General features: G+C 44.2%; 1 protein-coding gene across 1 annotated transcript in view; it reads right to left on the reverse strand.

Moving 5' to 3' along the window:
- Positions 1-26,671, reverse strand: part of PDE3A (phosphodiesterase 3A) — a 364,936-nt gene that overhangs the window by 23,094 nt on the left and 315,171 nt on the right. Inside the window, exons 5-9 of the mRNA XM_084643244.1 lie at positions 26,522-26,637; positions 19,703-19,916; positions 14,568-14,653; positions 12,133-12,302; positions 10,677-10,814 (exon numbers count right to left, since the gene is read on the reverse strand). Of these exons, the coding sequence (XP_084499370.1) occupies positions 10,677-10,814; positions 12,133-12,302; positions 14,568-14,653; positions 19,703-19,916; positions 26,522-26,637 (724 nt within the window). The remainder of the gene's footprint in view (positions 1-10,676; positions 10,815-12,132; positions 12,303-14,567; positions 14,654-19,702; positions 19,917-26,521; positions 26,638-26,671) is intronic.

Below are 26,671 nucleotides of genomic sequence, written 5' to 3' on the forward strand. Positions count from 1 at the left end.
GCACAAATGTAGTTTCTGACTCCACATACAAGGGATCTGTCTGTTATCAAGTGTCTGCCACTTGTGCTTCTGGTGCTGGCACCTGTGCACTGACCAGCTGCTACTTGAATGGCACAGGGTGCCAACAGTACCATGTTCAATATTAGTACCCAGAAAGGTGGTGGTAATGCTGGTCAGTGTTGACATGGTAAGGCCAATGAAAGCCAAAGCCACAGAAGCTGATAGCAGTACTGCTGTGAAGGACACATCAAAGCTGCTTGAAATAGAGCTATTCCAGTGCAGAGACCAGTACTTTTAAGTATTGGACTATCCCTCTTAGAACTCAGAGTCCAAACAAGACATAAATATATAGCAGAACCATCAAAAGAGGGAGAAAAGTCTTTCTTCAATGATAGGATATTTAAAAACCTGAGGGCACCAAATATGGAAAACAGCGCTCCTAGAGAAACTCTTAGCCATTTCTGTAGCTCAAGCTTCAATGGCAACCGGAGATTGGTAATAGAAAATCCCTACGCATCTCAGTTCTGGAGGCTAACTGTAGGCAGTAGGAGTGTGGGTGACGTGAGGGCTCAGGGCAAGTGTTAGTGCAAGAGTTCCAGGTGTCTGTCAGGATTAGGCATGTCTGCTCTGAACAGAAAACATGCTTCTTAAAATCTCAGATTGCCACTGGGGACAGGAAGAGAAAGGCGACAAAAGAGATCACTCTTTTCTACATTGCGGAAGGAATGAACCCCTCATTCTCTAACCTGACAACGTAAGAAAGTCACACTAAGAAGCTAGTCTGGTGATAGGTCATTAATTATTCAACCCCCTCTTTACCGATATTGCTCTCTCTCACCTTTCTGTATGTTCTGTTGTTCTCTAGTTCTCTACCCTGTTGATCACTCCTTAGTTTTCTTCTACCTACCCCAGAGCTAATGCCTCCTCACTTTTATTTCCCTCAACATCTGCCTCCTCTGTGGTGCAGCCATAAGAAAGAGAATGGAACTGGAAAGAGAGGATGACATTTTACATGTATTCTCTGAGTAAACATTTCAACAGCACCTAAGTGATTTAGGAACCTGAGCCTATTTTCAAAAGTGACTTATGCACTGAAGGGCCTTAGGCCCATTCACTTTAGAAAATTTTACCCTGTGCATTTAATCCTTAAGGAAACCCAAGTGCTTTACAAAAAAATTGCCAAAATCCCATGAGGCTTATGTACGCAGAAAAGGCCCCAGAGCATCTTAAATATAGAAAGCTGCCCTGGGGTCAGCAGCAACGAAAACTGACACAGGAAGTTTCTCCAGCTCTGTGCGCTCTCCAAAGAAATTACTCAGGACCTGTGTTTGCGCTAAGCTGCGCGGTTGCCCAGGAATGATTCAAGTGCCGTGTACCTGACTAGCAGAGCTGCGCACATCCGACAGCATCTGTTCAGGTGCCCCTCCCCCCACTGCTTTGCAGCCACGTTGCTCCAGCAGCTGCTCCCAGGACCCTCCTGCTGGCTGTGCAGAATGGGGTGTGTGTGAGGGGAGTGCTGATGTCTGGGTATCCCCCCCATACCCCAACTCCACTGAGCAGGGGAGAGGGCTCAGGACTCGGAGCAGGAGAGAGCTGCTGTGGTCTGAGGTCTGACGGAGCAGTGAGTGAGTGCCTTAAACAGACAGCGCATGGTCTCTCGGAGACTTCCCCAGCAGCCAGCTCACACACTCTCTCTCTCTCTCTCTCTCTCACACACACACACACTCTCTCTCTCTGTCTCTCTGTCTGTCTCTCCCCTTCCCCCCGTGCCCACATATTCAATCTCTGCAGAAATGGGATACAGGGGAACAAAAGCAAATATCATTCTGGGATGAATTAACAGGAATGTTGTAAGCAAGACACGAGAAGTAATTCTTCCGCTCTACTCTGCTCTGATTAGGCCTCAACTGGAGTATTGTGTCCAGTTCTGGGCACCACATTTCTGGAAGAATGTGGACAAACTAGAGAGAGTTCAGAGAAGAGCAACAAAGATGATGAAAACATGATTTCTTATGTGGGAAGACTGAAAAAATTGGCTTTGTTTAGTCTGGAAAAGAGAAGATGGAGGGGGGACATGATAACAGTTTTCAAGTATGTAAACGGTTGTTACGAGGAAGAGGAAGAAAATTTGTTTTTCTTAACCTCTGAGGATAGGACAAGAAGCAATGGGCTTAAATTGCAGCAAGGGAGGTTTAGGTTGGACATTAGGAAAAACTTCCTAACTGTCAGGGTGGTTAAGCACTGGAATAAATTGCCTCGGGAGGTTGTGGAATCTCCAATATTGGAGATTTTTTAAGAGCAGGTTAGACAAACACCTGTCAGGGATGGTCTAGAAAATTAGTCATGCCACAAGTGCAGGGGACTGGACTAGATGACCTCTCGAGGTCCCTTCCAGTTCTATATCTAGGATTTTTGTTTCTACTGGAGGCGCACATCTGCACATTACCTCGGTGCACATAATTTATTCCACACATGGATGGAAAAAATTAGAGGGAACATTGCTCAGGACAGGCATCTGCAGCTCTCTAAAGAGAGGAGGATTCTGGTTAGGCCAGATGCATAGCCAGTGGGTCTATGCATTGCATAAATTAGCTGGCAAAACCTTACAAGGGGGAGCAACAGGCTATATTCACTATCTCTACCTATGCCCCATGGTAGGCAGTGTTGTTTTAGCTCTGTTGGTCCCAAGATATTAGAGGGACAATGTGGGTGAGGTAATAGCTTTTATTGGATCAACTGTTGGTGAGAGGCAAGCTTTCAAATTACACAGAGCTCTTCTTCAGGTCTGGGAATTGTGCTAACTACTTATGCTAAACTATCTGTTCATCCTTGAATTTAACTGTGACACTCATAGTACCTTTCCCAGACCTGAAGAAGAGCTCTATGTAGCTCAGAATTTTGTCTCTCTCACCAATAGAAGTTGGTCCAATAAAAGATATTACCTCATCCACATGGTCTCTCTATGCTCTATGGTAGCAGCCAGACCTGAGCTGTGCAGGCAGCCTGACCAGCAGGGCCCAGGATTTCCAAACACAGCATGGAACTCAATTTGCCTCTCTTGGATCATGGCTGAGTTGACCCAGCCAGGATTCAAACTTGCAGCTACAAGGAAAGGTGGTATTTCAAACCTTAGTCTTAGATCAGTGCACCATGGAAGGTGAGAGGAACAAAAAACAGGAAAGAAAATACACTAGTTGTGACTGTCTATCTAGTTCATTGTATCTTATTTCCCTGGAATATACCCCTGTGAGAAAAGAGGAATGGTAGAATATTATTCTGCAGATTTTAATCTTATTGATTCGTACAACTGTTAGGCAGGTATTTTTAAAAACTGCATGCCATATAAGAAGGTTATTTTTCCCCCTCTGAATTTCCAGCATTGATTTAGGTCAGAGGGGAAGGTTTCAAAATAATTCTGAAGAAGTTGACTGGACTGGCAAGGGGTGGAAGTGAATGGTATCCAGTTCCCAGCAGCTTATTTGGAGAGAAATGGTCTGCTCTTCCAGTCACCAAGAAGGATAAGCAGCCAAGCAAGGCATTCAGACACAAGAAAGAATGAAAGAACGAGGAAAAGGGATATTTATTTTCTGGTACTTATAGCTTCTTGGACGTCAGAAAATCTGGACACTTTGGCAAAATAAGTATTGCTGTTTTAGTTGTTATGTACTCTTTATTAACAACTTATTTTTGACTTTTTTCCTCCCATGGCAAATGTTGCCATATCTCAGGAGTATACATCACCTGATGGACAATCACACCCTGGCTTACTAAGCAACACCTTCTCCTTTCTTCCTCTCTTCTGCTTGTGTTTGGGGTAGGTAGCTGAAAGTCAGGTCAGATTCTTGTGGTTTGGCTTAGCGCTATGGATCACACATTATCATAACCATTGGTCCCTACTGCATATGGCTTCCTAGTTAGAAAACAGCTGTATATGCCATACTACCAATGTGCTCAGTACACTTTTTATTCTTAGGAATACATAAATTTCAACACATACCCTTTGTTTGGTAAGTAGTGTTACTTCCCTCTCCCCTCCCTTCTGCCCTTTTTCCCCCCGTCTATGAAAAACGTAGTGCTTACATGCATAATTTATAAATCTAATGCTTCTGGCATCTGTTAAAACTAAAACAAATGCTTCCAGTGAAATGATTTTTAATGGACGTTTCTTTCAAAGAGGGAACTCATTATTCACATGGTGCTTAGTATAACCATCTTCTATGTATTACTTATTACAAGCACATGGATAGTGCCCACCACAACAGTAGTTGTGCATGCTGTGTACAGCTAAATAAGTAAGTAAATACATTCCCCTGTATAGGAACCTAGAAGCCTGGGTTCCCATCGACATCAAGACAAAATAAATCAGAGACAAGAAGATATGGGAAACTGAATAAGTACTTATGCAAACATCTGGCCAACCAGGCAGGTGCTACAATGCTTTCTGAAGATAGTTATGTTCAGGGTTTCTGGCAGTAATGAATTCCACAGATTAGAGTCTGCCACTAATAATGCCCTGACTCCAAACCCCCCAATGTTTCCATTCATGGGTGATTTTTAATTTTCATTCAAAAGCCATCTTATGACGAACAACATTCCCCATGAAGAGACTTCCCATGCCATTCTTTTTATAGGGCTGTTTAATTTCTTTGTGCAGAAATATACAGATGATGATAATGTGACCAATAGCCCCCAGCCCCAGGTAGCTGTGAAACACTTCCAATGGGCCTTATTTACAGGTACAGAATCAGAATCAGAACCTTGACACTGTATAGATTTTCCTAGAATCTGAGCCCTGGCCTATCATTTTAATCAACTTGCAGTTTGGTAATGGTCAGAGGAGAGATGCTTCCATTTCAAGCTGTACATTTTTTTCCAAGCTCACCTTTCTTTCTAAAGCAAACTGGTTTCTTCCGTTCAGGAATTACGATGAGAAGAGCAATAAGCATAAATTAAGGCGTTATGGATCTCTGTGGCTTGTTGTGAAGCTGCTATTTCAATTGGAGTGTTTTGCTGTTCCATTCTGAAGTGAGATTTTTTTCTGTGAAGGTCTTTCTATCCCTTTGTTTACAGGTTTGCCTGTGCTGCATTTAAGTGCTTTCCATTGTACATAGTAAGAATGCTTTTATCGTCAGAGTTGTGTGGGGTCTTTTTTAATAAAGTGGCTAAATCAATTTAACATTCCACAAATAAGAAAGAGACATCTCAAGTAGCCTTAAAAATGCTAGGCCAGCATTTGCTTTCTAAATGGAACACCCGCCTGGGGGAACATGTCAACTCCTCTTTGTTCCACCTCATAAATTTTGGATTGTGGGGCATGCATAGTTAATTCCTCTTGTTAATTTTCTTTCTTTCTATTTTTTTTTTAAAGATGAGACTATTTAATTGCGGAAAGCAGAGAATAAATCACTGATGTGTTTGTTTGCCTTTGTCCATTCCACTTTAAAGACATACTGTGATATAAATTACACATCAGAAAGTCAACCTGTTCCCTGGTTTAAAAAAAAAGCTCATTTCATTCAGCCACCTTGCTTCCTTATTAGTGGGGACATCTTCATTTTTAAACCCAAATTTAATCTTGGGTCATCCCATTTACATTAATGTCAATGTAAATTATTGATATCCGAAATGTTGAAGCCTGAAGTTGAGAATACAATTGTTGTTTATGTTAAATAAATGAATCCCAATTTTTTGAAGCACCTCAGATTGATTTTTTCACATCCCTCATTTTCCATCTCTGCCCCTCATCATGCCCCATTATTTGGGCTTTGGCAGGCGACAATTCACTCAGGGTGTGGACAGTGATTACATCTTTAAGCAGGTTTTCTGAACACACAAGGTTGCAGGTAGAAGCAGAAGGGGGAAAAACAAAAATGGCAGTGGTGGAGGGTAGATGTTGCTGGGAAGTGGGGACAACAGAGGAAAACAGCTGGGGGAAGCGTGTCTTTTCACACTCTCTCTGATAAGAAGTGCTATACACAGCCTAGGCTTTCCTCTTACCCTAGAAGGAACCCGGAATATTGGCAAGCTAGTTTTGCACAGCTGTTACATGCTGAAGTACAGACTGGGGTTGCTGACAAGGAAACAGCTCACAGAGTAAATCCTCATGTCACTCTGAATTTAATCAATCATCTTTCCTCGTTGGCTTTTGAATTAGCTGTATGCAGCTGAATAATCATCAACAGCCAAGGGACCAGGACTTGATTTAGCATTAATTGGAGTTTATTGCACTGAGGGCTGGTTAGCACCTTAACCTCTGCATGTATAATGTGAGACAGTTAAACTTGATTAACACGTTCACTGCTTTCCACTAGCCTCCTGCACATACTGCTTTGTAAAGAGATACTCTAAAACCCAATTTGGTTTTGGGTTTGTGTCCTGAATATACATTATACACTTCCCCTGTTGACAAAACCATTATCCAACTACAAGAAAAAATGGCCAGTTTGTCTCTGTGCCATCAAGAGGTGAATGACAGAGAAGAAAGCCTGGCCAAGAAAGTGGTGATGATTATAGGGGTGTCGATCGTACTGTGTAAATAAAGGTTGTATCAGCACCTTCATTCTACTTGGAAGAACAAATGAAAAGTTGGCAGTTAAAATGGAACCTTAGCAGGTTATCACCACCTGATTAAGATCTTTATTAGGTGGAGCAGAAGTATTAACTGCCAACGTGTTGACTCTTTAAAAGTGAGGTACAGGGGCAAGACAGTAGGATCAGATTTTTTCCATGAATCTTGGTCTCATGTATGGCTTGACTAGGATTTGCAATGTAAGAGAAGACCATACCTATTCTTTTGGGTCAGCTGTCTCTTTGTGGCCCTTTATATCTCAATGCAAATGCAATGATAGACTCAATGCAAAATCCCACAAGACAGTGAACCGAAGACAGTGGAAGCATCAGCAGCAGCTTTTTGAGTCATAGCTGAAGGTACAGTGAGCCAATATGCATTTACAATTCTTTTAAGATAGATGACTGGGGGAGAAGGAAGGCATGAGATGCACTGTCCAAGAGATGGGGGATTCCACGACCACTGTTCCCAAGAGAAGGAAGCGGGTGGTGGTGGTCGGGGACTCTCTCCTCAGGGGGACTGAGTCATCTATCTGCTGCCCCGACTGGGAAAAACGAGAAGTGTGCTGCTTGCCAGGAGCTAGGATTCACAATGTGACGGAGAGACTGCCAAGACTCATCAAGTCCTCGGATTGCTATCCCTTCCTGCTTCTCCACATGGGCACCACTGATACTGCCAAGAATGACCTTGAGGGATCACTGCAGACTACGTGGCTCTGGGAAGAAGGAGTCTGAGGTGCAAGTGGTCTTTTTGTCTATCCTCCCTGTGGAAGGAAAAGGCCTGGGTAGAGACCGTCGAATCCTGGAAGTGAACGAAGTCTAGGTGGTGTTAGAGAGAAGGCTTTGGATTCTTTGACCATGGGATGGTGTTCCAAGAAGGAGGAGTGCTAGGCAGAGATGGGCTCCACGTAACGAAGAGAGGGAAAAGCATCTTCGCAAGCAGGCTGGCTAACCTAGTGAGGAGGGCTCTAAACTAGGTTCACCGGGGGAAGGAGACCAAAGCCCTGAGGTAAGTGGAGACGTGGGATACTGGGAGGAAGCATGAGCAGGAGCGTGTGAGAGGGGAGGGCTCCTGCCTCATACTAAGAAAGCAGGACAAACAGCAAGTTATCTCAAGTGCCTATACACAAATGCAAGAAGCCTGGGAAACAAGCAGGGAGAACTGGAAGTCCTGGCACAGTCAAGGAATTATGATGTGATTGGAATAACAGAGACTTGGTGGAGTACTGTCTTGGATGGATATAAACTGTTCAGGAAGGACAGGCAAGGCAGAAAAGGTGGGGGAGTTGCATTGTAGGTAAGGGAGCAGTATGACTGTTCAGAGCTCTGGTATGAAACTGCAGAAAAACCTGAGAATCTCTGGATTAAGTTTAGAAGTGTGAGCAACAAGGGTGATGTCGTGGTGGAGGTCTGTTGTAGACCACCGGACCAGGGGGATGAGGTGGATGAGGCTTTCTTCCGGCAACTAATGGAAGTTACTAGATCGCAGGCCCTGGTTCTCATGGGAGACTTCAATCACCCTGATATTTGCTGGGAGAGCAATACAGCACAGACAATCCAGGAAGTTTTTGGAAAGTGTAGGGGACAATTTCCTGGTGCAAGTGCTGAAGGAACCAACTAGGGGCAGAGCTCTTCTTGACCTGCTGCTCACAAACCTGGAAGAATTAGTAGGGGAAGCAAAAGTGGATGGGAACCTGGGAGGCAGTGACCATGAGATGGTCGAGTTCAGGATCCTGACACAAGGAAGAAAGGAGAGCAGCAGAATACGGACCCTGGATTTCAGAAAAGCAGACTTTGACTCCCTCATGGAACTGATGGGCAGGATCCCCTGGGAGAATAACATGAGTGGGAAAGGAGTCCAGGAGAGCTGGCTGTATTTTAAAGAATCCTTATTGAGGTTACAGGGACAAACCTGTAGATGTGTAGAAAGAATAGTAAATATGGCAGTGGCTTAACAGTGAAATCCTTGCTGATCTTAAACACAAAAAAGAAGCTTACTAGAAGTGGAAGATTGAACAAATGACCAGGGAAGATGCATAAAAATATTGCTCGGGCATGCAGGAGTGAAATCAAGAAGGCCAAATCACACCTGGAGTTGCAGCTAGCAAGAGATGTTAAGAGCAGCAAGAAGTGTTTCTTCAGGTATGTTAGCAACAAGAAGAAAGTCAAGGAAAGTGTGGGCCCCTTACTGAATGAGGGAGGCAATCTAGTGATAGAGGATGTGGAAAAAGCTAATGTACTCAATGCTTTTTTTGCCTCTGTCTTCACGAACAAGGTCAGCTCCCAGACTACTGCACTGGGCAGCACAGCATGGGGAGGAGGTGACCAGCACTCTGTGGAGAAAGAAGCAGTTCGGGACTATTTAGAAAAGCTGGATGAGCACAAGTCCATGAGCCCGGATGCGCTGCATCCGAGAGTGCTAAAGGAGTTGGCGGATGTGATTGCAGAGCCATTGGCCATTATCTTTGAAAGCTCATGGCGATCGGGGGAGGTCCCAGACGACTGGAAAAAGGCTAATGTAGTGCCCATCTTTAAAAAAGGGAAGAAGGAGGATCCTGGGAACTACAGGCCAGTCAGCCTCACCTCAGTCCCCAGAAAAATCATGGAGCAGATCCTCAAGGAATCAATTCTGAAGCACTTAGATGAGAGGAGAGTGATCAGGAACAGTCAGCATGGATTCACCGAGGGCAAGTCATGCCTGACTAATCTAATTGCCTTCTATCACGAGATAACTGGCTCTGTGGATGAGAGGAAAGTTGTTCCTTGACTTTAGCAAAGCTTTTGACAGGGTCTCCCACAGTATTCTTGCCAGCAAGTTAAAGAAGCATGGGCTGGATGAATGGACTATAAGGTGGACAGAAAGCTGGCTAGATTGTCGGGCTCAACGGGTAGTGATCAATGGCTTCATGTCTAGTTGGCAGCCAGTATCAAGTGGAGTGCCCCAAGGGTCGGTTTTGTTCAATATCTTCATAAATGATCTGGAGGATGTTGTGGATTGCACCCTCAGCAAGTTTGCAAATGACACTAAAGTGGGAGGAGAGGTAGATACGCTGGAGGGTAGGGATAGGATACAGAGGGCCCTAGACAAATTAGAGGATTGGGCCAAAAGAAATCTGATGAGGTTCAACAAGGACAAGTGTAGAGTCCTGCACTTAGGATGGAAGAATCCCACGCACCGCTACAGACTAGGGACCGAATGGCTAAGCAGCAGTTCTGCAGAAAAGGACCTAGGGGTTACAGTGGACGAAATGCTGGATATGAGTCAACAGTGTGCCCTTGTTGCCAAGAAGGCCAATGGCTTTTTGGGATGTATAAGTAGGGGCATTGCCAGCAGATCGAGGGACGTGATCATTCCCCTCTATTCGACATTGGTGAGGCCTCATCTGGAGTACTGTGTCCAGTTTTGGGCCCCACACTACAAGAAGGATGTGGAAAAATTGGAAAACGTCCAGCGGAGGGCAACAAAAATGATTAGGGGACTGGAACACATGACTTATGAGGAGAGGCTGAGGGAAATGGGATTGTTTAGTCTGCAGAAGAGAAGAATGAGGGGGGATTTGATAGCTGCTTTCAACTACCTGAAAGGGGGCTCCAAAGAGGATGGATCTAGACTGTTCTCAGTGGTAGCAGATGATAGAACGAGGAGTAATGGTCTCAAGTTGCAGGGGGGGAAGTTTAGGTTGGATATTAGGAAAAACTTTTTCACTAGGAGGGTGGTGAAACACTGGAATGCGTTACCTAGGGAGGTGGTGGAATTTCCTTCCTTAGAAGTTTTTAAGGTCAGGCTTGACAAAGCCCTGGCTGGGATGATTTAGTTGGGGACTGGTCCTGCTTTGAGCAGGGGGTTGGACTAGATGACCCCCTGAGGTCCCTTCCAACCCTGATATTCTATGAATTAGAACGAGACTTTTTAATGGTAATGGATTTGTGGAATTAGCTCAGCTGCTGCTATCATGGAACTGTATGGCAGGATTTCCTGGTTCCTATGCAGCTATAACTTACAGGACCCATCACATTTTGAAAGCTCTATTTTAGTCTGTATCTGTCTACGTACACACAGTATACCGGGACTGCACATCCAACCTGCCTGTACAAAACATGCTTCTTACCTGGCTGAGGATCCGACCACATTTCTTTCCTATTTTTTCCACCAAATCAAAGACTGGGAAGTTCCAATTGTTTAGCTGATCCATAAGGGAGTCCAAGTTGTCCATGACAAGAGGCTCTGGGGCAAGGATAGGTTTGTTCTGCACCAAGAATCAAAAGAGAGGAATCTGATAGATCACAGACTTATGAAAAGTCAAACTAAAGAGGTAAAAGTGCTATAAACCTTGGGCCAAAATTAACCACTGGCATAAGCAGGTGCTATCTCATTGAATACAGTGGAGGTATGCTTGTTTCCACCATACCTTAATTTAGCCCTTCTACTTCATAACTTTTATTAAGCTGGAATTGATAGGTAATCCTGGAAATGAAAGATCAGTGTCTGATAATTACAGCTGTAGAGAGGTCATTCACTTTTATTGTAAAACTTGTCTTGAGCAGAAGAAAACATATTCATTTGTTACTTCCATATAGTGGACTGCGAGAGACTAACAACTGGATTCAGGCAACAAATTCCAAGCTAGTCTTACAGTGAATAGGAATGTGTAAGTAACATTCAGATAAAATAAAATAAGAATGCCTCTCTTGTTCCACTCTGAGACACTGAAAAGAAACCTTTTTTGAAATCTGAAAGAAGTCTCATCCTTTCCCTGCCTCCTACTCTTTACTCTCTCACAGCTCTTCATTTTCAAGTAATGACCAGACGTGGAAATAAAAGGGTCAAAATACCTCTAGAAAAATCTTTTCTCCTGGCATATCCAGCTCTGACCAGAAGCAGAGATTGCTAGAAATGTTGTTCTCGTGAGAGTTTTTTAGTCTAATTGCACAGATTTAAGGGGCTTTAAAATTTTGACTAAACCTTTGCTTGCTTGTTTGAACAAAACTTACAACTCACTACAGTGGTCATATGAAAACGTCAGCATATGCCAGCATTAGTCTCAGAGTATATGGTATATGTGGTACAAATGTCTTTCCTATATTTAGTACAGGAAATAACCATAATTGTGTTTGGCAAATGTTTGGCAAATGTTAATTTCTTTAATGGTGACCACTGCATATCCTAAACAACATTACAAGGTTTACTAGGCCATTAAAGCGTTTACATGGCTAATCAGAAAGACTGTACACATTGTACTGGTAATATACACAATATTATTTCCATACCTTAGAAGCAAAGTTTTCAAAAATGTGTGCTTAAAGTTAGAATCCTAATCAAAATAGGTGGCTTAATTTTCAAAAATGCTAAGCACTCAACAGCTCCCACTGATTTGAATGGGTGCTTGTGCTTTAGAAAATCAGATCTCCTATTAAAAGATACATAAATGTGGACATGACCCTAATTTATGCAATTATTTTTGAAAATCTTGTCCAGGGTCTTTAGACTGCATCATTCTTTCCCCAGTATCTCGAGGTGTATTCAAATACAGTGTGAAAGCATTATTTAAAGCAATTGTGAACTACCTCGGGTGGTATTAAAGGGTGCAACATGATAGTCTCAGGCGTGTACATTCTGCAGACAGATCCCTTCTGCATCTGTTCTTTAGAGCAATCTGTCTCGTCGTCATTTTGTACAATATCACTGCTGTCACTGTTGTTGGTTTCATAGTCAGAGGTGGCTTGAGCTGGATCATCTACAACGCAAAGAGGAGTGTTTTGAGAGCTGTAAGACCCTACTAAAAGGCATTCTCTCTGACCATTTGAGTAATAACAACATGATCTCTGACTCGCATACATACATGCTGCTTGGCTAGGGCTGAAATCTGACAGTCTATTCAACTGCACTGAAATAAGTACCCCTGCAGGGCCTGAAAACTGGGACCACAGAATGAGGAAACTCTGAGGACTATTTTTAGGGTGGGCCAAATTAGGTGAAAGAGTGAGATCACATTTATTGCACATTTTTAACCCTCTAAAACTGAGTTAATGTAGAGCTTATTCAGATTCCTCTTTATAAATACTTTGTGCCACACATGGTATATTTTTAACATACACAATTATTTTTACAGTATATAGACTAAGTGCTGCCCTGGGATGAATATGACTTTCCCTGAAGTTAGTGAAAACCCCAAGCACCTACATCTGAAGGCTGAATTTAGCTTCATGACTAGATATAAATATACAGATATTCTACTTCCTAGTTCCTAAGCAAGAGTTACAGTTCCATGTGTAAATTACACGGAGAAAAGAAGCTGTCAGAAAGAATAGCTGCTGACAGAAAAGTCTGCAATGGAAGAAAGTATTAAAATTTTAGAAAGAAAATTTTTCTGGATAGAAAAAAGTTATAGGATTTCCAAAAGCCTATTTTATTCCAACTCTTGTAAAATTAAAAGTGATAGCATAAAATACTGATGTGCTGGCTGTATCCTTCAAAACAACATTACCACATACGATGATGTGATAACCTGAAAAGCAACTTCCAGGGTCTATATATTACTGAATAATTTACACTTAAAATTAGTGAGTAAACACTCACACACTAAATGCTACATAATGTGCAGCTTCTGGATATCTAATATGGAGAGGAAATCAACATACGATTACCTTACTGAGGCATTAACTTTTGCTATATTCATAGATTTCAAGGCTAGAAGGGACCGTTGTGATCATCTAGTCTGACCTCCTGTATAACACAGGCCACAGAACTTCCCCAAAGTAATTCCTAGAATAGATCTTGTAGAAAAATACCCACTCTTGATGTAAAAATGGTCAGTGATGGAGAATCCACCACAACCCTAGATAAATGGTTCCAACGGTTAATTACTCTCACTGTTACAAAATTGTGGAGGCCGCATGTCTAGCTCCCAGGCCAGAAACATGCCTGTCCCCATCCCTAGCTCACTTCTAGGGTATGTCCACACTGCACACTCCTTTCAGCAGCATGTACAGTACATAGACTATATGCCCCCCTAGATGGGCATAAATAGCAGTGTAGACAGTAAGGCACTGCTTAGGTGAGTAGAATAAAGACACGGCTTAAACCTGTGGATATGAACCTGGGTATGTACCCAACACGACTTCTACACACCCAAGCAGTGCCTCTCACATCTACACTGCGACTTCAGAAGTGAAATGCTCCTGCAGTGGGGAAAGACTCTGGCAGCTCCCTGTTTCTGGAGAATTTCCCCATTGCAGGAGCCTTTCCCTGCTGCAAGGAAATACTCCAGCAGCAGAAAAAGGCTCTGGCAGCTCCCTGCTGCTGAGCCTTTCCACACTGCTTCCTCTCTGCCAGAGCCTTTCCTTGCCACAGTTAAAGGCTGTGGCAGTGTGGAGCTCCCAGAGCCTTTCCCCACTGCCTCCCTCCTGCCAGAGCCTTTCACTGACGCATGTAGCTACATAATGCAGTGTGAGTAAAAGCCTGCTTTTCACTGTAGGATATGTGTAGCTTGTAGCTACACATATCCTACACACCACTGCCAGTGGTGTGCAGTGTAGACATAGCTGTAACATGGCTTCAGTGGAGGCTGCCAGAGTCACCATGCCTTGAAAGGGATTTCCTAGCACAGAAGGGTCTCCGTGGTAACATGAATATGGCCTATGCTGCATTAACCCTTCTGCAGGTTGCCCACAGAATTGTCAGGGCCAGGGATATATCTCCACCCATCCTCTTCTCTGTTGCAGATCCCTGGACTTGAGGAGGCTGCTGAAATAACAGTTGACACCTCTGGACACTCACAACCACCCGTTGCATGGAGAGTGTCTTAAGGGGATGGCCTTGGCCTAGGACTGTTACTGTTCCAAAGGAAAGGAAATACAAACGTCATTCCTGTGATCTCACCCATGTATAATCTCTGTATTAAAAAAAAAAAAGAAAAAAAAAAGACAGGAGTGTCTACACACTCCCTCAACAACCACATTTTAGAGGAACAACTTTTTTGATTTTACAGCCAGCAAATTACCTGTTCTGGTCAGAGCATGTGTTGTTCCATCACCTCTATCCAGCGCACCAGTGCCAGAACCTATTTGGCTATATGGTCTGCCACAGCTGGAACACAATATCAAGGAACATGAACATTAAAGAATCATGTAAATTACAGAGGAAAAGTCATCTAGATCTTTTCTTGATCCTAGTACAGGATTATGCCCTACCATATAATCTACAGTCCTTTGCACAGTCAAAGGACAAATTCACAGGAATGCTCTCATTTTTTGATGGCTGCCACTACTGCAAAAGGCAGCCATAAATGCGGCTTAACCAGCCAGCTAAGCTGGGCTTAGAGCTGCTTGCCATTGCCAGCGTGGTGCAAAGGAGGCACATCGTATCAGTGGATCCCACCCCAATATGATTTTTTAAAAGATGTTTATTATTTTCTAAGTTTACAAGTACAAAAGAGCAAATTGAAAATATAACACAATTACACTATAAAAAAAAAAAGAATAAAGAATGAACAAGAGGAAAATTCACCAGGACCCAGCTCAGTCTTAAGTGATTCAAGTAGAACAGAGACATTTTTAGCAGGTTCCCCCTCCTATCATATGCATGCTTAGAAACACATATATCATCATACGTAATATGAAAGTAAGGCAATGTTGTTGGACTTCAGTGAGAACATATCAAGTATAGTAGCACTAGAGGGATGTTTTGACCAATGTGTCAGGTAAATGAGCTGGCACTCAAATAGTTAATAAGCATGATAGATGACAAGTAGACACACTCACCAATTCCTAGGAAATGGAAAAATGTTTTAGGAAAACAAAACAAAGCAAAACAAAAACACCCACCCACACATACCCACAGGCACCAGGCAGGTCATCTGAAATATTTGCCTCTAAAGGTCTATTGGGATGCACTACAATCTATGCGTAATCATATTTTTTAAAACATCGTTTGGGTATTGAGTTCTGAGCCCATTAGCCTAATACAAAAATCTACCTAGTTACCTAGGCTACCATAACTGTAGTACCATCACAAACACCAATTAATAGAGCTGAAAGACCCTGTATGATAGGGAAATATCATTATCTGCATTTTTCAGATGGAGCTGAGGCTCAAAGAGAAAGTAAGTGACCTGTCCAAGATCACACAGGAGGCCTGTGGCAGAAAAGCCAGGAACTGAATCAGCTCTCTTGATTCCCAGGTTAGTTCCTTAGCCACAAGAGCAATCTTCCTCATTTGATGCTTGAGTGAGGCACATTTTAAATAAATTAAAGTAACTAATTTTCTTCAGATGGATACATACAGTACTTGTTCACAAATCTCTTCTTGCCCCATCTTTTGTTGGGAGCAGAACATTTATGATTTAGCAGCCAAGCAGCAGAACCACCTATAGTGGCAACATGCAGAACTAATTTGCCACAAAAATGACTTCCTCTTTAGGAGTAAATGATTCAAAACAAGTTTTCTCCCAGGAATCTTCATTTATCTGAGAGTACAGCTCAACAGTGCTCAACTGGTTATCCTCTCCTCCTCCTAGACAAACTATCTTTTTAATAAATACACAAACACTTTTATATTGCAGAGAATGGAAAGATCAGGAAATTTGTAACAAACCACTCTTTTGCTTTGAACTGGATGGTTGCTTTAAGAACAAAGCTGCAGGTTTTCCAGTACAAAAAGGATCTGTTAGAGGGTATCAGTTTCGTTTCCGAGAGTTAGGAGTGAGCTTTGGACTGATTATGACTCCCCACCCATGCCCCCAGTTAGCTATGGTAATAATTCCTAATATTCTTTGCTATAAAAAATTGATAAAGCTTTAGAACTATATTCTGAATTTATATCTGCTTTTTTGTTGTTTTTCTATATCAGAATATCTGTCTTGTCTTTTATATTGGAAGCTGTGGAAGAGCTTGGTCGATGCTGTGTGTGTATGGTGCCTAGCACAGTGTGGTCTCAACCCTGGTTGGGATCTTTAGGAGGAACCAAAATACCAATAAATAAAAATAATATATGGGAGAGAAAAGGCATCAGAGTTGTTATCAACAGTTCCAAACACAAAATGCCTTAGGGTGTTTGTGGTTCTATACTGCCAGGTTAACTCTACATAGGGTACATGCTGTGTGTAAGAAGGTTTTTTGGCTAAAATGATCCCACTTTCAAAGGGCTAAATGGGAATTCAGAAGCTATTTGGAATGCCTGGAGTTGCAAAATCCAAACAATTCAGGCACTGTATAATTTGCAATGAAAGAGATGCCGGAGCTCAAGCAATTTTTTTTTCTTTCCTAACATGGCAAGCAAGCCCCGAGGTGTAGAGACTATGAACTGCCAGTCTTAGAGGTGTCAGGGGTCAGCCCTGGCACAAATTAAGCACTGAATTCAGGGATATCAAGTGAAAACAGAGCGCAAAGGACGGCAAAAGTGAGCACACTGTTAAGACAGCCTGTAGGAAACTTGGGGCCTGATCCAAAGTCCTTGGAGGCAAAGGAAATCTTTTAATGATTGCAAAAGTGGGAACTCTTTTCATGATTTCAAGGGGCTTTGGATGAGACCGTTAGTGACTCTTACACTGGCAGAATTTTGTAACCTTGCTTACAAAACTAAAGGCTATTTTTGCAAGAGCACAATTATAACATTATTTAGATTGGTTGTTTAACATGATTAAAAATTGCATAAAGAAAAAACTTTTGTGCAGGTTCTATTGCACTGGAGAGGAACTGATTGAAATCCAAGCCTTACCTTTTGGTGTTTAGTGATGCCATCAGACCTTCATGATGTTATGAGTGAGAGTGTATGTATGTATTTATGTTGTGTGTGCTTGCGTTCTCTCTCACACCCACACACACCCCACCCCCAGAAGTTCATCTCTACCTTTAGTCACCATCTCATCCTGTTACTTCGGAATCTGCAGTATGAGGATTGAAGCTTCACTCTCCTATGAATTCAATGTTAAGGTTGTGCTCTGTCTAGTTATGTTTTTACCATATGATGATCACCACAGTACCTGAACATCCTGCTAATGTTCTTAGCCTGCCTGGGATTTGATACCTTAAAGAAGGAGCAATTTTAACAATCTAAGGGCAGGTCTACACTAGGGGATTAAATCGACCTAAGTTACACAACTCCAACTACAAGAATAATGTAGCTGGAGTCGACGTAGCTTAGGTTGACTTATTGTGGTGTCTATACCATGCTGGACTGACGTGAGAAACTCTCCCATCAACTTACCTTATGCTTCTAGTTCCGGTGGAGTCGATGGGAGAGCGATCGACGGTCATAGAATCATAGAATATCAGGGTTGGAAGGGACCTCAGGAGGTCATCTAGTCCAACCCCCTGCTCAAAAGCAGGACCCATACCCAATTAAATCATCCCAGCCAGGGCTTTGTCAAGCCTGACCTTAAAAACTTCTAAGGAAGGAGATTCCACCACCTCCCTAGGCAACACATTCCAGTGTTTTACCCCCTCCTAGTGAAAAAGTTTTTCCTAATATCCAACCTATATCTTCACTAGACCCACTAAATCAACCCCTGGTGGATCTATCACCGCAGCATCGATCCACGGTAAGTGTAGACAAGCTCTACGTTAAAAAAACAGAGATCCTATGTATGTTATTGGTTTTATCCCATTTAAAAGTGCTTATCAAAGCAATTTTGGGCCACAAAATTGGACAATGTGGATGATGTTGAATGACTTATTGATTCGTGCTGCTACAGCATTTAGGAAAGCTGGCTAGACAGTTTAATTGCCAATTAGCCTGCCACACTTCACTCAGGTGTGGAGTATAAGACAAGAAGAGCCAAAACCAAGGGCTGAATATATGCCACTAATCTCCTGGGCCTGGAGCACACTGAAGACAAGGGAAGTCTTTTAATTGACTTCATCTGACTGTGGATCCAGTCTCCAATGAGCAGCAGCCTTATAACTGCTGGGCAGTGAGAGAGAGAGCAGAGCTACTAACTCTTGTAAGTTTTTTGTTTGTGTTTAATGTAGAATTATGTATTCTTTCCTTCATTGTTTTTACCTCATATACCTCGAAAACATAATAGCTTACATTCTGAATATCCAGCCTTGAGAAAAGTTATTATCACTACTCATGCAATCAACTCGCTGTGACATTTTCTTGTGGGATAACCCAATCTGTCTCCCTGTGAAGTTGACACACTTCACACCATGATACTGAAATTTCTCAATGTTGCATTGGACACACATTGCCGAGTCCATTATTCAGGTTTCACTTCAACTGAATCTTTTTGGAGACATGAAACAACAGTACTTCCAGGTGGTGACCACCCAAGTTAGAAGCTGTGTTCTCTTAGAGCAACTAAGAGTCACTTAGAGTATGGTATGACTACATCATTTTGTAATATTTGGCAGTAGCAATAGACTTCTTCATTCCAATTGCTTTTTTAAAATATTCACTACTATTACTATTCTGTGTATTTGTCTCCACCTCTGGAAGGATGTAATCCATTCAGTCCATTTTGAGGCAAAGCCCACTGCAATGCAGATTTAGTTTAATTATATATAGTATTGTGCTAGTTACAGGTACTGTATAACTTAGGAGAAACTGTGCATTTTGAAAATGCTAAAGGCAAAAAGCTAGCGTGGCATAAATACATTGGGCATAAGTATATAATGTACCTGGGATAGGGGAGAGGAGGATGAATTTGAAACAGTCCATTTGAATTTCAAGTACAATAGTTTATCTGGAACATTTAAGCTTTTGCCTGCATCAGAAAAACTGACCCACTGTGGATCTTTGGTCTGTACTTTTCCAAATCCTAGGTGGCTGACTGTCATCTCTGGAATAAGGTTTGTATATTGAAAAACTGGAACATGACCCTGAAGTCTGTGTTATTGTGACTTGAGTGTGGCAAGAAAAACACATTTCATTAACATGAAAATTGAGATTAAAAAAATCACAGATCAATTTTCTATAAATCAGACTACATACTCAACATAAGTAAAAGCTTTTAATTGCAGTTAATTGTTTTGAACTTTAAAAATACTGTTTAGCATTGAACTAAACCATTACTGGCATACAGTGAACTACTTTAATGTGGGGAAAATTATATCAATATACTGTGCTGAAATAAATCAAGAATATGGATAAGAAAAAGGGAAAAACAAGCAGATGTCTATCAAATTAACATCTTACCTGCTACAGATGACAGGGGGCCCCATAATCTGCTCTGAAAGATCAGGTGTGCTCTGAGTAGAAGTTAAAACCTTGGGTGGTTTCAGGGTTTGCTTGGTGTCAGTAGGGTCCGGAAATTGTACAGAAGAGGTTTTGCCAGTGGGACTGGTGGCTGGGGTTCCCTGAATAGGTGAATGGCATGGGGAGGTGAGAGGTGAAATGTTTGGCGGGATACCTAGCAAGAAAAAACACTTTCTTCAATTCAAAAAAGTCAATATACAGATACATCAATTCACTGTATGCAGAGAGAATTACTTCTGAAATACACAGAACAACACAGGGCCAGGACTCCAGTAGCATAAATCGGCAAAACTTCATTGACTTCAATAGAGCTATGCCAACTTCTACTAGCTTTACACATTTAGGGCATATTCCCCATTGATAAGGTCATACAAGCAGTATACACAAGTGAAAGAACATGGTAGGAAAATATGGGAAGGCAGCATGGTCCAGACTATATGGTATCAGACTGGGAGTCAGGAAACTTGGGTTTTATTCCAGGTTCTGCCTCACTGATTTTGGGCAAACCACTTAATATCTTTGTGTTTCAATTTCCCCATCTATAGAGACAAAAATGCTTACCCGCCTTTGTAATGAACCCAGACTTCTACATATGAGTAGGTAAGCAATAAGCCAAACAGTAATATTTTAAAATAAGGATAATATATTATCCTTTCATCTTGAAGGGTTCCAAATTTTTTAGGAACTAGAGAAGACACATGCTCAAGCACCACTGAGACAGAGTTGCCTCAGTTGTAGCTCAAAGGGGAGCATCTCTGGGATGAAGTGCAGCACCCAACCCAGTGCACAGGTGGGATGTGACCAGGTTCATGTGGCCTTTGTGGCTCCCAACACCTGGCCCTGCGGTCCTCCTACATCCCACCCCAAGAAGCAGCAAAGTGACTGGAAAGAAGCAGTGAAGGTGGGTCCTTTAGGCCTGTCTAGCGAGACCTTAAGGAAGCAGTCAATCAGAGCCCAGCAGACTCAGATAAAAGGAGATGCAAGGCCTTATCAGGTCAGTTCCTATTTGATTTGCTTAAACTGGATTTGCAGGGAGAGAGAGGACCTAAGAAGCAGCAACAAACTGGAATCAAGCAGTGTGAAGATGCTATTTATACGATCCCTGGTCTGGAACTCATAGTGGGTGGGCCTAGGCTTCCCTATCTGTCATAGGCAGAGTGGTGTAAACCCTGGAATGGGTTCGTTTGGACTTTTTGATTTGGCTGGAGGACCAAAGCATGCAAGACCCACCATGGTCAGCCAGCAACGAAAAAAACACTGCAATATTACACCCAGTCCCCCATTACAAGACATTCTGAGCCAAGACCACTGGGGCAAACCCCCACTCTTCATGATGCACCCATAGCAGAAAAGACCTTAAAGTCTCATACAAAAGACTCATGAACAATAAACTGCAAGGACATAAATGTGTGTATTTTAGAAAGATGAAGGGCTGAGTCAACCCGGCTGGAAATTGTACCTGAGGTTACAGGGAATGTTGCACTTTCAGATCTACTAAGCCATATTTCTCATGCTCAGCCACCCAGTTCTTTTATCATGTTTATTTTCATTTTTATTTTAGGTCTACAGAAAATGTTATCTTTACTTGTTTGAAAGTTTGTGTTGTGGCAAACTAACTAAATGTATTTTGGGTAAAACAGTAATCTCTGAATAAGATAATAATGTTGATTTAAGATAATGAAGCATTAACCATAATAGTAAAGGCTTTTGATGTTTGCATCTTTCTAGAAATCACATATCCTCAATATGTCTTTCTGATGTCCTCTATTACTTTAAAGGAGGAAAAATATGGAACCTTATTTAATGGTGACCATTCAAAAGTCAAAATTTTCTGACACAAATGCATCTGACAAAAATGCATCCACATGCATCTGACAAAGTGGGCATTCACCCACGAAAGCTTATGCTCCAATATGTCTGTTAGTCTATAAGGTGGCTAAGGACTCTTTGCTGCTTTTACAGATCCAGACTAACACGGCTATCCCTCTGATACTTGACAATTTGCTGACAGTTATCACACAGTAATATTTGAGATACCACCATTTTTCTCTGTACCAGGGTAGAAGCACATTCCTTCTCTAGGGAGCTCAAAATTACATATCCATTATTTTAATCTCTTAGGTTCTCATCTTGGCTTTATTCCTTTGTTTATAACTGCTACTCTGTTATTGTGATATCTATCTACTTCTACTTCTAACTCATCACTGTGGTATCTGAGCACTTCTCTGCCCAAAGGACCCTCAGGTTCTTTATATATTGTATACATGTGGTCTACACAGAAATCTCTTTGCCCAGTATGGAAATGCAGCCACCTCTGAGGAATGACATAGTAGTGCACAGCAGCTATATAACAGCTTAGGTCAGGAAGTAAAGCAGAAGGCTGCATCCAATGCTGCAAAGGGAATTTTCGGCAAGCAGTATGTAGTCTGTAATTAGCCAAACAGCAGTTTGGTCACAACAGTAGAGCTAACACCCCCAACTCCTGCAAAAAGTGCCAGGATCTTTAATGCTCTTAGGGGCAGTGGTGAGCTGGAGCCGGTTCGCACCAGTTTGCACGAACCTGTTAAATTTTGAAGCAGTTTTAGAACCGGTTGTTAACCCGCTTCCCTGCAGGGGGCGCTGAGGTTTTGATGGGCTCCGGCCGGGAAGTGATGTAATTCCTCCTCCAGCCGCCGGGGGCGCTGTGCGGCGGGAGCCATGTGGGCTGCCGCCTGGCCCTGGGCATGAGCACTGTTGCTGCTGCTGTTCCCCCAACCCCTGGCCCTGGGGCTCCCGCTGCTGCCTGGTGGGTCCCCGGCTGCTCTGGCTTCTCCGAGCCGCTCTCCCCGTGAGTTCCCACCACCCTGCCCGCAGCCAGCCCCTGCCTCCAGCCAGCCCCGCACCCCTTGCCTCCAGCCAGCCCCTGCCGCACGCACCCCCTGCCCTGCCCGCAGCCAGCCCGTCTCCAGCCACCCCCCGCACCCCTGCCTGCAGCCAGCCTCTGCCGCACCCCCTGCCCTGCCTCCAGCCAGCCCTGCACCCCCTGCCTGCAGCCAGCCCCTGCCGCACCCCCTGCCCTGCCCGCAGCCAGCCCCTGCCGCACCCCCTGCCCTGCCCGCAGCCAGCCCCTGTCTCCAGCCAGCCCTGCACCCCCTGCCCTGCCTCCAGCCAGCCCTGCACCCCCTGCCCTGCCCGCAGCCAGCCCCTGTCTCCAGCCAGCCCTGCACCCCCTGCCCTGCCTCCAGCCAGCCCCGCACCCCCTGCCCGCAGCCAGCCCCTGCCACACCCCCTGCCTTGCCCGCTGCCAGCCCCTGTCTCCAGCCACCCCCCTGCCTGCAGCCAGCCCCTGCCGCACCCCCTGCCCTGCCTCCAGCCAGCCCCGCACCCCCTGCCCACAGCCAGCCCCTGCCGCACCCCCTGCCTTGCCCGCAGCCAGCCCGTCTCCAGCCACCCCCCTGCCTGCAGCCAGCCCCTGCCGCACCCCCTGCCCTGCCTCCAGCCAGCCCCACACCCCCTGCCTGCAGCCAGCCCCTGCCACACCCCCTGCCCTGCCCGCAGCCAGCCCCTGCCGCACCCCCTGCCCTGCCTCCAGCCAGCCCCACACCCCCTGCCCGCAGCCAGCCCCTGCCACACCCCCTGCCCTGCCCGCAGCCAGCCCGTCTCCAGCCACCCCCCGCACCCATTGCCTGCAGCCAGCCCCTGCCGCACCCCCTGCCATGCCTCCAGCCAGCCCCGCACCCCCTGCCCGCAGCCAGCCCCTGCCGCACGCACCCCCTGCCCTGTATCCAGCCAGCCCGTCTCCAGCCACCCCTGCACCCCCTGCCCGCAGCCAGCCCCTGCCCGCAGCCAGCCTCGCACCCCCTGCCAGCAGCCAGCCCCTGTCTCCAGCCACCCCCTGCACCCCTTGCCCGCAGCCAGTCCCTGCCGCACGCACCCCCTGCCCTGTATCCAGCCAGCCCGTCTCCAGCCACCCCTGCACCCCCTGCCCGCAGCCAGCCCCTGCCCACAGCCAGCCCCGCACCCCCTGCCTCCAGCCAGCCCCTGCCGCACCCCCTGCCCTGCCCGCAGCCAGCCCGTCTCCAGCCACCCCCCACACCACCTGCCCGCAGCCAGCCCCTGCCCTCCCCGCAGCCAGCCCCTGTCTCCAGCCACCCCGCACCTCCTGCCCGCAGCCAGCCCCTGCCACACCCCCTACCCTGCCTGCAGCCAGCCCCTACCTCCAGCCAGCCCCTGCCCTGCCTCCAGCCAGCCCCACACCCCCTTGCCTCCAGACAACCCCGCATCCTCCTGTCTGCGGCCAGCTCTGCACCCCCTGCCCTGCCCGCAGCCAGCCCCGCAACCCCTGCCTCCAGCTAGCCCTGCCCCACACCCCTGTCTGCAGCTGGCTCCACATCCACTGGTGCCCTGCAGTTCCCAGGACAGTAACCCTGCACACCTGCTTCAATGAGGGGGACAGGGAGCAGCTGGTACCCACACATGTGCACACCCTAGGGTGACCAGACAGCAAGTGTGAAAAATCAGGATGGGGGTGGGGGGTAATAGGAGCCTATATAAGAAAAAGACCCCCAAATTGGGACTGTCCCGAGATCACCCTGGCATACCCCCAGGGAGTGGCGGGGACCCACACATGTGAAACAGAGCTCATTTCTAGTTCAGGCCCACCTTTTTAAAAAAGGCAGGGTTAACACACACCCGTATTTTCCCGGACAGGTCAGGCTTTTTGGTTCTTAAATCGCCATCCAGGATGCAGAAAATACGGACATATGGTAACCCTGTTGGCACAAAAAATACATACTGGGGCACATCCCTTAAATCAGAACTTTTTATAGGGAACCGATGGTTAAGATTTTGGCAGCTCATCACTGCTTAGGGGTGAAGGATCTTGGCTTTGCACTTTATCCAAAGGGCCATATCCCTTGCAGCATATTTGCTGCTCCTCACAAAGAAGTGAAGCAAATAGCTCTGCATTAAACAAATTCTATTAGAAATCCTGTGTTGTACATAAGCAATATCACGGCATTACATTCAGATGTGTAATTAACCTGACAGCTGGGTGGCTGCCAAATTTTTGAGATATTTTACTTCTACCCAGAATGCATCTGCTATGCTGCTGTAACACAATCCTGTACCAAGCATGCCATTAGAGACATCAGCAGCATAACAGGTGCAGTGAAAAAAACAGCAGTGAAAGAGTTAAAAAAAAGTAATGAAGAGAATCTTTCTAAAATGAAAATATTTTCCCTCTTTCAGAATGGGAAAAGGTTTGTTTATAAATTTTTATAAGGAGGGGATAGATGGAAGAAAAATAAGAAAGATAAAGAGGCACAAATCTCCTACAGCTTTAAATTGTGTGTGGATTTTATATTTGTGGCAGATTTTTCTAGACAGTAGGGTCAGGATCATGCCAACATTTACATTATAAACTTTCTTTGATCATACGGGTGAAATCCTGACCCTATTCATGTCTATGGTAAAACTCTTATTGACTTCAATTGGCTGAGATGTCACCCATCTCAGGGGAGTTATCAAAGTTTGCTCCAGGCTTGAAGTTGAAAAACAATTTCTTCTAGCAAACATGGCTGACAGTGATCTAATAAACATGCAGATGTATTTTCAAAATGGTCTCTAATTTTGGATTCCTTGGGGCCCAACATTAGGCCAGGAAGACAGGTCCCACGTACTTTCCTTTGATCAGTGGATTTTCAGCACTTCTGAAAAACAGCCTCAAGTTGTTTCAAACTGATCACCAAAATCAATGGCTGCTTTTGAAAATTTCAGCTCATATGTGCTGATTTAGAAAGAGAAGCCATGGTAACCATCTTTATTTGGTGCTTGAGAGCATGGGGAAACATTCTCCTGGACTGCAATACAAGTCAGGTTAGATAGCCATCTATAGACCACTGATGATTTCAAAAAACTGTTCTACTGTAAATGTTATGATCAGTTAAGAAGTTATCTTCCCTAACTTTTTTTCTGGCTAAAACATTATCTGGCATTCCTTTGAAGTCTCCCAGTACTGAGTGAAGATGTTAAGTAACATCACTTGTCACTACAATGACAGAAAAAGAATTTCTAGGTTTATTCTTTTTTTAAAAAAGAACCTTTTGAAACTAGTTGGATCCTTTTATTCATTGGTTACTGTTAACTTTTTTTTAAACCTTGTCTAAGAACTGTGCTTCACAAATTGGCAGATGTGAATTTTATTTGATCTGACCATCAATAAAGGCCTTTTAGACTTTTTCCATGACAGATGGAAAGGCATATAGGTTAAAATGTGCTTGTCATTTGGATATAATTGGATGATAAGGACAATTAGCTGCTTATGCCTATCTCCCACAAAGACAAATTCTGTGTTTTATTATAACCAGGCAAACTTAATGAAGACAATGGAAAATATACAGTCAGTTTAACGAGCATGTTATGAGATACAATGGTCTTCAACCCTACTGAAGTCAATGGGATTGCCTAGAGGTAAATGAAGGCAGAATTTAGCACATAGATCACTGAAGTAATAGAACAGAAACTAACAACTTTTATAATGGAAAGATCAAAACACTACAGCAACACTACTATAAGCTGTAGCATTTTAGATCACTGTGTTTTTAAATGATGGAAATAACTGAAGTCTAATTTATGGGAATGTGAGGAGAAAGAGTAGAGGGAAAACAAAAAATGCTCTGTGTGTGTGTCAATCACCAGATTTCCCAGAGTACATTGCAGCTTTAGGGAAAGCAAGCTTGACTAAATAAAATAAATGTCAAACCAGAAATAGCTGTTCACCTTGTCGGCTTTGCCTTTTGGAATTCAGATGGTTTGTAGCAGACATCGCATAGGAGGCCGAGAAGGACCTACTTTTTGTGATGGCCATCAGAATTGAGCTGTTCCAAGGGTCGATGCTGTGAGATCAAGAGTACAAACACACAAAACTAT

This window comes from Lepidochelys olivacea (genome assembly GCF_965140295.1).
Source record: "Lepidochelys olivacea isolate rLepOli2 genome assembly, chromosome: 1".
Lineage (NCBI taxonomy): Eukaryota > Metazoa > Chordata > Testudines > Cheloniidae > Lepidochelys > Lepidochelys olivacea.